Source organism: Galeopterus variegatus, unplaced genomic scaffold (genome assembly GCF_000696425.1).
Source record: "Galeopterus variegatus unplaced genomic scaffold, G_variegatus-3.0.2 Scaffold1697, whole genome shotgun sequence".
Classification (NCBI taxonomy): domain Eukaryota; kingdom Metazoa; phylum Chordata; class Mammalia; order Dermoptera; family Cynocephalidae; genus Galeopterus; species Galeopterus variegatus.
In genome coordinates, this window is record NW_007727808.1 from 3,721 (window position 1) to 14,631 (window position 10,911).

Here is a 10,911-nt window from a genome sequence, read left to right on the forward strand (position 1 = left end):
CAGCTTCATCCTGTGCTGTGGAGTGTGACAGAGGATTGAGGGACAGGATGGGGTGTGGGGGTGTCAGACCTTGAGGCTGTGTTTTTACTCCAGCATGTCGAAGCACCATATTTTGGGGTAACAGCTTTATGCATCCCAACACTTTCTATGAACACCCACATCTGTAGTACAGTACAAAAATTATATTGGGTGTAATCTTATTTGTTGTTAAAGCTAATAAAATGTGCCCAGTTTGTCCTGAACTGATTCAGGGTCAAAGATAGAAAGATGACAATTAAGGTAAGTCTAATTTTCAGAGATTGTGAATGGCATGTTGGATGTACCAAGGTTATGAATTAACTAGGATTCTGAATCCGGGTTTATCTTAGATTCTGAGGGCTGGAGGTCCTCCAACAAGAGACTATGGGCAACTGATAGATCTATACCTTTCCAAATTTATAGTTTTCACACTTCTGTGGGTTCTCAGTGTAGCTTCTTTTTTTGATTTTTTCTTTTGTTTTTATTAAAATGTATTGATAATAGATATTTTCTGGGTACAGAGTTATATTTTAATACATGTATATAATATGTGATGATCAAATCAGAGTAATTAGCATATTCATCACTACAAAACGTAATCATCTCACATTTGTCATTACAAAACCTAATCATTTCTGTGTGATCATTTGATCTCTCCAATGATTTGATAACATGCAGCAAATTGTTGTCAAGTATAGATCCCTAGCTTGGCTGTTCACCAGCAGAACTTTCTTTTCTACGTAGCTGCTTTGCATCCACTAACCAGCCTCTCCCCCTCCCCCTCCCCATCCCCCTTCCCTGCTTTGTTGGCCACAGTAGCTTCGATATCATTTGTATTTGTTTAGGTTTAGTTGGCCGTTCCTTTCCCCTTTGTAATTAATTTAACACCTACGCCTGTCCTACCTACAGCCTGATCTTCACTCCCATTTGCTGAGAAGTTAAATTCATTAAGACTGAGCTGCTTCAAACTCCGGCTCTATCCACCTCCTCACGCCTTCCTTCTGCCCCTTCAAGGTCAGACACTCCGTGAGCTCCTGCTCTCCTTCCCCCTTCACCATCTTCTGCCTGTAATTCCTCCCTCTCTTTTACCTTCAATCTCTCCCCCTTGCCATAGCGGATTATCAACTGCCCGAGTTTCTCACTCTTAACAGATCACTCTACAACACAAACGTCCCCTTTGCTAATGCCTTATCACTGTCTTTAAAAAGTAACCTATATTTTTTTCTATTTTCTTACTTCCTCAAAGCACTAAAATTTGAACTCTGCTTCTTCGACCCTGACCTAAATATCTGTGTCATGAATATAGAGAGAATAAGATATATTTGTGACTTCCTAGTTTCGTTTTGTCTTTTAAAGGGAGAAATTTTACTTCAACTTTCTAATGAAGCATTTGAACTTCTGATGATTTCCCACTTCTGTGAAATCCTCCAATGTCTTGACAGCTATAGGGTCATTCTATTCTGGCTCAAAAGTTCTATAATTAAAAAAAAAATATTTCAACTTACACATTGTAATGATACATACTTAGGGAGTATAATCTGATATTCTGGTACATATGCATGTTGTACAGTAATCGGGTCAGGGTAGTTAATGTATCTGTCTCTCATGCATTTAGCTCTAAGAGAGTTCTAAAACTCTCTTACTGCACTGCTGGATTTGGTTCCCCTACGCACCTGTGAGCGTTCCCCAGTGTGATAATCCAGGCTTGCTTTAAAGTTTGCTTCACACATTCTCCTGAATGAGTTACATGCTCCCTTAGTTTTAACCACAAGGTGGGGTTTTTACTGAAGTTATGCTTCCTGATATTTCTAATATGACTTTTCTCCTGAACTTCAAACAATATATCTAACTGCTCAGTGCACAGTCATATTTTTAGATTCCACAGGTATTTTAAGCTCAATATATTTGAAAATAAATTCACTGTTTTTATGCTGACTCTTTGACTTTGACCATCATCTCTGTTTCAGTCTGTGTTCCTGTACACTAGTTAGATCACCTAATTCACAAACATGGAAGTCACCCTCAGTTCCTCTTCTTCTTAACCCAGAGACACAACATTCAGTTGTGCAGGTTAAACACACACACACATACACATACACACAAAAGGCCTAGATCGTGGAGATAAATCAGGGTTGGCAAACTTTTTCTAAAAGGCCAAATAGTAAGTCATTTAAGCTTTGCAACCTGCCGACTGTACTGCTGTAATGAGAAAGCAGCCATAGACAATGTGTAAACAGATGAGAGTGGCTGGATTCCAATAAAAATTCACAAAAATAAACATAGTTCGCCATCCCCTGGGTTAGAGCTGGGGGAACTGAAACCCAGACTATGTCCTACTTGGCTAAGGCACAGGTCCAGAATGGACACACAAATGGTGCTATGTGGGCTAAAGATCTTCTTGCCTTATGCCCCTCCCCCAAATTTAATCCTCACATTGTTTCAATTTTATTTTTCAAATATATCTTGAACATGTACCTTCTCCTTTCTAACTTCACTGTCATTGCCTAAGTTTAGCCCTTGAACAGTATTTCAAAGGCTTCCTAATCTGACTGTGTGTCTCAAAAGACTACTGACAAAATTATCTTCCTAAAATTCAAATCAAACCAATATCACCAACTTACATAAAGAACCCCCCCCCCCTGTATATTCTACACAAAGCACATCTGACCTAACGTTTTAAACTTCTCTCATCCTTTCTCTTGAGCATTCTAGCAGCACCGAGTCATACGTAGTTCCAAGAAGCACACATTTCTGTCTCTCTGCTTTTCTTACCGTTCCTTCAAATTTCCACTGAGAAAAGTCACTTCTTTTCCTCAGTCAAAACCAAGCTCAGCTGTCATATTTCTCTGCATAATTTCCTTTGGTTCCACACAAGAGCTGACAGAATTAACCTCTTCTTCTTTGCAGGTTCTTAAGCTTAGGCCTGCATCAGTATGATCTAACTACACTTCTTCTCCCTTACTAGACCATATGCTCCTTAAAGACAAGAACTGTATTTTAGTCACCTGTGGATCTGCTCTGGGCCTAGCATATAGTGAACTCCCCGTGTTCATGGAACTGAATTGACTGGAATTCTCCTGAAGACTGAAATCCAAAAGCAGCTCCTCCCAGAAGGTGCTTTCCAGAGAGGTCTAGAATATTGACATGCTTCTGTTTTCAATGCAGAAAGAACTTCCAGATCCTTACAGGCCTTGGATGGAAATTGCCAACGACCTTCCTCACCTGATTGAGAGTCACCAGCTTCGCACTCATGTGAACAAGGTAGCCTCTTTATACTCTTCTCTTCACCCCCTTCTCTTCACCATCTTGTTTTGATCCTCATACGAAGTTTCTTTTCTCTGCCTTGTGAAAATGAGTCAATTGACCTGGGCAACCGTTCACTGCCATTGTGGTTGTCACCAAAGCTGCCTCGTCCTTCCTGAATAACAGAAGAACACGTTCTTGACACAACACGGAAGTTTCTGTAAAGCTTCCAGAGCCTGCATAAAATAATGCCGGGCGTGTATTAAGCACTCACCAAATGTCTGCTTAAAGAAGCTGGCTGGGAATTGTAAACAAGCCACTCGAGAAGAGGCAGCCTGGGAAAGACAAACCTGGAAATTCTCGGGGTCCTCAATCCTGGGTCTACCCTGATTTTGTTGTGGTGGACTCACAGAATGGTTGAATTTCTGACTTATAAATCAGGGCTGGCCATGAGTTCTGCAGAAATAACTGATCAACCTGTAAATACCATATAAGCATTTACATATACTTATGTACGTGATGAGCAACATATGGTAACATGAGCAACTTTTTGTAAGAGTAGGTGAGAAACAATGAAACCTCTTGGTTTCATAAAAACTGACATCACCCCACATAGAACGATAAGAAAATGTCATAGGAAGAACACGGATTCTGATTTAGGAAGACCTGGGTTTGAATCTTGGTTTAGTAGCCATGTAACCTTCAGAAAGTTATTTAACTCTGTGATCCCACTTCTTTATTTATAAAACGGGAGAAATTCTGGTCTCGTGGTACGAGGTCTCTAGTCCTCATGTCGTGAGGACTAAATGACTTTGGGTGTCCCTTTCATGGTTCTTGCTATATAACAGTAATGTGGAGTGCCACATAATTTCAGAACTACAAGAAATTCCCCTCCAAAATTCTCCTTTGAGGGGCCGGCCCGGTGGCGCACTGCTACAGTGCGCCGCTTGGGAGCGCGGCGGCACTCCCGCCAAGAGTTCAGATCCCACATACAGACCGGTTCCCACTCACTGGCTGAGCGAGGTGTGGGCGCAACACCGAGGGTTGCGATCCCGTTGCCAGTCCCGGTCGGTACGGGCGCGACACTGAGGGTTGCGATCCATTGCCGGACACGGAAAAAAAAAAAAAATTCTCCTTTGATGATATATTCATATTTAATATGCATAATTACAAATTCACTTAAAAATACTTATTGAATGCCCACTGTGTGCAAGGCACCAGATTAAGAACCCTGTGAAAGATGAATGAGAAACTGTCCACAATGTCTTTGAAGACAGCAAACTAGTAATTTCTTTGCTTGATGTATAAAAAGTTTCATTGACATGACCAAAGAAATATAGAAAAAAGAAAGAAAAAGAAAATATCTCTAAGTCCAGGAAAACAGGGGAAAGTGCCAATAACAGAATAAAAACTTTAAGGATTTTTAGACCATATTAAGAAAGTTGTGGGTGAGATAAAGGAATGAGTTTATATACCATGCAAAGCAATCAACCAAAGTGAAAGATGACGCCCCTGGAGTCCCTCTTCGCCCCCTCACAATAGCACAGAAGCAAAGCAAGGGGGCATCTGGGACAGTTGGCAGGAGGACAAAATAGAAACCTATTTGTGAACTCTGTGGCCCTCACACTAGCGTCTCCTCAGGCTGTATTTGACTGAACTACTTTAAATGAAGAAAAATACTTCTTAATTTGGGACTCCTCATAGCACAGCATTGAAATCAATCCCTTAACATTTGTACTGGTTCAATAGTGCCACCGCAGAATTTATGTCCATGCAGAACTTGTGGAAGCGGCCTTATTTGGAAATAGGGTCTTTGCAGATGTAACCAAGTTAAGAAGAGGTCATTCTATAATCAGGTACACCCTAGATCCAGTATGACTGTTGCCCTTACAAAAAAAGAGGAAAATATGGACACAGAGACATAGACACATAGGGGGGAACACCATTTGAAGGTGGGGCAGAGACTGGACTGATGTATCTGCAAGCCAAGCTATGCCAAGGGCTGTTGGCACAACTGCCAGACGCTCAGTGAGAAACATGGAAAGATTCTCTCTCAGAGCCTCCAGGAGAAATCAGCCCTGCTAAAACCTTATTTTTGAACTTCTATCTTCCATAACTGTGAGAAAGTAAATTTCTGTGTTAAGTCACTCAGTTTGTGGTAATTTATTATGGCAGCCACAGGAAACTAACACAACACTGTTGGCCTCTCTTCCTACTTGTAATTACTTATAAAACATCTAACTAGATAAAACCACGTTCAGGTTTCACCACCAAAGGCTGAGACTGAGTCGGTTAGAAATCACTCGTGAGGAGCAGATGTGATAGATCCTAAAACAACACACAGAGCTGTCAAAATGTTAGTGGAGTATCATCAAGAAAGATAAGGTTCAGCCAGTGAGTACCTTTCTCTTTTTAGTCCAATCTCACACCTGTCAAATGCCCTGTCACGAGAGATGAATAATTACGTGCTCATGTCCCCAAAGTCATTTATGATTCAGAACAAATTGGTTTAGAAATAAAATATAATTAATATTTTTAATCACCTGCAAAAATAGTATTAATAGTAATTCTTTAATAATATATCTTTTCAATGTGTCTCACTATAATATAAATAATGTTTAGATGATTTATTTATTTTATTTATTTTATCTAATAATGTTTAGATGTTTATTTATTCAAAATAAATGTTAAAAGGCAAATGATAAAATACAGAAACATTTAGAACATTTTTTTTGTCTTTTTTACTGACCAGTAACGGGATCGCAACCCTCGGTGTCGCGCCCGTACCGGGGACCGGCAACGGGATCGCAACCCTCGGTGTTGCGCCCGCACCGTGCTCAGCCAGTGAGCAGGACCTGTCTCCACATGGGATCCGAACCCTCGGCGGGAGCGCCGCCGCACTCCCAAGTGGCACACTCTCCAGTGCGCCACCGGGCCGGCCCTGAAACATTTAGAACATTTCTGCCAGAGAAAGATTAAGATCCATAACACAAAATGTGTTCCACCAAATCAATAAGGTGAATGATCAATAGGAAAAAATAGCAAAGAATATAAATAATTAAGCTATAGAAAGAAACATTCAAATTGATAATAAACATGCAAAAATGTTCAATCCCAAGAATAAACCAAAAATTCAAGTGAAAGCAACAAAATATCTGTTTTTGGCTATTATACTGACAGCAATTTTTTAAAAAGTTAGCATAGTGCTAGTCCAGATGTGGAGGGACAAAAGCACGTTGAAAGCAGGAGAGCAAACAGGTGCAATCTTTCTGGCAAGCAATTTCACAACGTCCAATAAAGAAATATCAGTTTGCTTTGATCCATCCATTCCATTTTTATGCATTTATTTTACAGAAATACTTGTTTAAAAGGGCAAAGATGAAAAAGAATAGTATTTTTTTTCAGCATAATAATAGCTAAATAAAAAAGAAAAAATATAAAAAATCACCTAAATTTTCATTAATAAGTAGATTTATTAAATAAATGAAAACTATGCAGCCTGTTAAATGACAATGTATGCGTGTCTCTGTGACCTCTCTCAATGTATATCTTTGCTATATAGTTTACTGGAAAAAAGGTGTATAACAGTACCTATATCTTTAATGTATATAAATCTACATTATGTGTATAATTATATAAAATGTACATATTATATCTATAAATATTTATTAAAAATGTTTTAAGAAGAAATGAAGCTAAACTCTTTCTGCTAAGTACTTACTTTCCATCTTATAATAAAACAGAAATGTGGGATCAAGTTCATCACCTTAATCTGAGGAGATATTAACTGTGTGACACACACTCTGTCGCTAACGTTTTCACCTTTGCTTGTGGAGGAAAAGGGTCCCACCGCAGAGGTGTGTCTGGTTTTTTGTTTCTGTTTTTTCCTTTTAATCCCTTTGTTTATTATTTGTATGTCTGCTTGGAGGGGCCAGGCTGGGCCTCTGGAATGTGCAGAAAGCTGCCAGAAAAGCATTTCTCAGCTTGGACCTTAGTACTTTACCTGCGGCTGCCCTGAGGTAGCTGTGGCTACTGAGCACTGGAAATGTGGCTGGGACAAATTAAGAAGACAGGCACGGGATTTTGAAGCCTTCGGAAAAAAAAAAAAGATCAACTGAAAAATATTTCAATATTTTTACATTGATTACATTTTGATAGTAGTATTTATATATTGGCTTAGGAAAGTTATATTATTGGAACTAATGTCACGTGTTTCTTTTTTACGTTTTTTGTGTGTGTGTGTGTGGCTGCTGGAGAATTTAAATCGAAGCACATGGCTCGCACATTCCCGGGCAGTGCTGACGCGAGGGGACATCAGGACTGTGACTGGGAGACCGGGCTCAGCCCCCGGCTCTGCAGCCCCGGACAAACACGCTAACCTGCGTGAGTCTCGGTTCTGTCCTCTGACGGAATACAGTCTTGCACGGGACGTTTGTAGCGTCGCGCCTGGACACTCGTTAGTAACAGCCTTGCAATGAGTGCTTCATAAACGCCTGTGGCTGTGGGCGCCGCCGGCTGGGACTTGGACGACGGATCCGCGCGGTGGCGCCGAGGGGGGCCCGGCCCAGGGGGACAGGAGGGAGAGCCCGGCCCAGGGGGACAGCGGGGGCAGAGCCCGGCCCAGCGGGACAGGAGGGAGAGCCCAGCCCAGCAGCTGCCGGGCGGCGCTCGAGCCCTGCCGGCCTGTCCTGGGCGCCAGGGTCCGCGCGGCCACCGAGAACGCGCCCCTCCGCCCTCCGCCGTGCGGGCCGGGGAGCTCCAGACCGGTGTCCGTCTACAGTCGGGGACGGGGAGGAGGGGAGACGGGGTCGCCTGGAGGCCGGAGCTCCAGGGGCTGGTGTGGCCGCCGGCAGAACTAGGAGCTTGGGGGACTGTCACTGATAACAAGCGATGCGGGCGCTGCTTCCAACGACACCGCCTTCACGCCTCCGGATGACGCTGCAGTCACTCATGCGACGGGGAGGAAACGGGCGTGGGGCATGCGGGTGGCACATGGGGCGGGGGACCCAGCAGAGTTGCCGGCGGTGTCCGGACACAGCGACGACCCGGCCCCTTTTTGCGGGGATTTGGCCACCTCTGTCACTTGACTCAAGTGTTCAGTGGACAGAGTGACGCCCCCTCCGCAGCGCTGTCGCAGGGCCAGGTGATACCGGGTTAGGAGAAGCACCTTGACCAGCCAGGACTGTAAGAGTCGCCGTCCGAGCGGGGCTGGCCGGTCAGTGGCAAGGAAGGGCCTGAGCGCGTGCTCCAGCACCAGCACCGAGGCCAGGGGTTCAGGTCCCCTCACCTACCGGACGCCAAAAAGAAAAGCTGCCATGGGGGACGCATATGAAACAGATTAATTATCTCGAATCTGGAGTTACTCTAGCCATGATGGAGAGGAGCGTCTGGCCCAACCATGGGGACAAGTTGGGGCCCCGGTGGCGCGGTTAGGCGGTTCCCGAGCAGCGCCACGTGCACCCCTCCTGCACCGCGGGGACCGAGGACCAGGGGACGCGCAGATACGCGGGAGGGCTCTGAGTTCCTCCCCTGAAACAGAACCGGCTTCCTCACCCTCGAGGGACTCGTCAAGTCACAGAACCCTTACCCCCGCCCCAGCCCCTCCGCTGATGGTCGTTGGAACTTCTTCTGAACAGATGCCCCTCCTGAGCTGCCGGTTCCTCAAGAGTTACCGCGAGCAGCGCCTGGCCCACTTGGTCCTGAGCTTCATCACCATGGGGTATGTCTGGCAGGAGGGGAACACCCAGCCTGAAGAGGTAAGGGGCCACCCTGTCACCTGTCCTGGGGCCCGGCAGGCCTTCTGCGCTTGGCAAAATGCTCTCTGCCTGCTACTACACTGTTTTCCTGGAAAATGGGTTCTTTCATGTTCTTTTTGTTCGGTATCGGTTGAATGAAGGATGAAGGCCCCTTTTAAACGAAGGATTTTTAAAATCCTGACTAGGAAGATGTTTTTTTTGAAAAACCGATGGCCATTTCTCTCTTTTATTAGCTTTTGAATCTATTTTCTCTGGCACCCACTTCCAAGAATGTTTGAAGAGCTGCATTGGAGCACGGATTCTGAGAATTCATTAAAAAACAAAAAGTACAGCAATTTATACTTGTATACATATCAGTTATTTTGGTTGCTTTTCACAGTCACATAATGTAAATAGGACCACACTATGCCCATTTTACAGACAACCGAGGGGCTTAGAAGTTAAATTCCTTGTTTGAGGTCAAACAGCAAATTAGTGGGAAGACCAGAGCCAGAACCCAGATCTTCTGATGTCAGGAAGGCTTCTTTCCCTGGGGGGCACACTGACATTTACACCCATCTTTATTTTTTTTTTTAATACTGCTTTCTGTCTAGCCAATTATTAGTCCATCTCTTGATAATTCTTCTAAATCTCTTCTGAATCTTTATGTAACTTTTTATAGTTTCGACCTGAACTTCAGGACATAGTGTACTTATTATTTCTTTTCCTTTTTTCATAAGTGACTCTTTCCCAGAAATCAGGGAGTAGCCTTGTTCTAGAACTGCACAGTTGAGTGCGCAGCTCCTACCCATTTTTTTTGCCTGTTTTATCCCACCTCTTCTCTCTCAGGTGGACACGTGAAACTGAACAAGAAGGCAGGTGCAGAGCTGCTTCAGATATTTTATGTGTTAATACATTTCATTTTAAGGGCTAGGTCACTCCATTAAAATGTGGTGCTTATAACATCAATGTCAAGGGTTGGGATCCCCTTACTGGCCAGCTGCCAAAAACAAAAGCTGACTAAATAAGTAAATAAGTAAGCAAATAATCCTATGTTTGATGTTGAAACATTTTAAACCCAGGCACACAACAGAACAACCCAGTGAGTCCCCCAGGCCAACATAAATTGGGTGATGGGAGAGGAAGTCTCCAGCCTCCAGCAGTGTCCAGGTAGCTCCAGGCGAGCATGAGGCCCCAGACTCAGATCGTCTCTGCCTTTGACTGCGCTCCTCTCTTGATGTTCAGCTGAGTGAGCACATCCCTTCTCCAGCATCCTCCCCATCCCTGCCTTCTGAGGACATTTTACCTGAGGTTCGAATTCAAAAGTCTTTAAAGCTCTTTATTGTTTTCTACCTAAGAAACAATTCTGTCCCAAATATGTCTAAAAATCTGGGAGAAAATGAATACAGAAGCAGGGCGTCTTTAGCAGGTATTTCTATCTCAAGGGGACATGGAGGAAGGAGTGGAGAGCATAAGAATGCTTTCTGAATCTGGACTAATCTAGACTTTTCCACAGGTAGAGACCCCCGTGGATCTGAGGAGCTTTCCTGGACTTGTGGGCAGATAAGGGTCAAGAGAGTGCTCCTCAGATTAAAGGAGATGACTGGGTCTGTCTTGAGGTGGCTGTCTGGTGCTTGTTTTGGGGTTTGACTTGTTAAGGGACGAGCAGAGTCAGTTTCTACAAAGGCTGAGGCCTTCTATCCTCCTCATTCCTCTGTAGGGTGCTCTGGTCTCCCTTAATGACGCATAAACACCCACACGTATGTATCTACTTCTATACCTATACCTGCACCCATAACTATATCATCTACATGTACACCTATACCTGTACGTACACTATGTCTATATCTACTTGTACCTCTACCTACGTCTACACCTACACCTGTACGTACGCTGTGTCTATATCTACGAGTAC

General features: G+C 43.7%; 1 protein-coding gene across 1 annotated transcript in view; it reads left to right on the forward strand.

Moving 5' to 3' along the window:
- Positions 1 to 3,189: 3,189 nt before the first annotated feature.
- IDO2 (indoleamine 2,3-dioxygenase 2) overlaps positions 3,190 to 10,911 on the forward strand; it is a 28,612-nt gene continuing 20,890 nt past the window's right edge. Inside the window, exons 1-2 of the mRNA XM_008578488.1 lie at positions 3,190 to 3,279; positions 8,898 to 9,017. Coding sequence (XP_008576710.1) covers positions 3,214 to 3,279; positions 8,898 to 9,017 — 186 coding nt within the window. The 5' untranslated portion in view covers positions 3,190 to 3,213. The remainder of the gene's footprint in view (positions 3,280 to 8,897; positions 9,018 to 10,911) is intronic.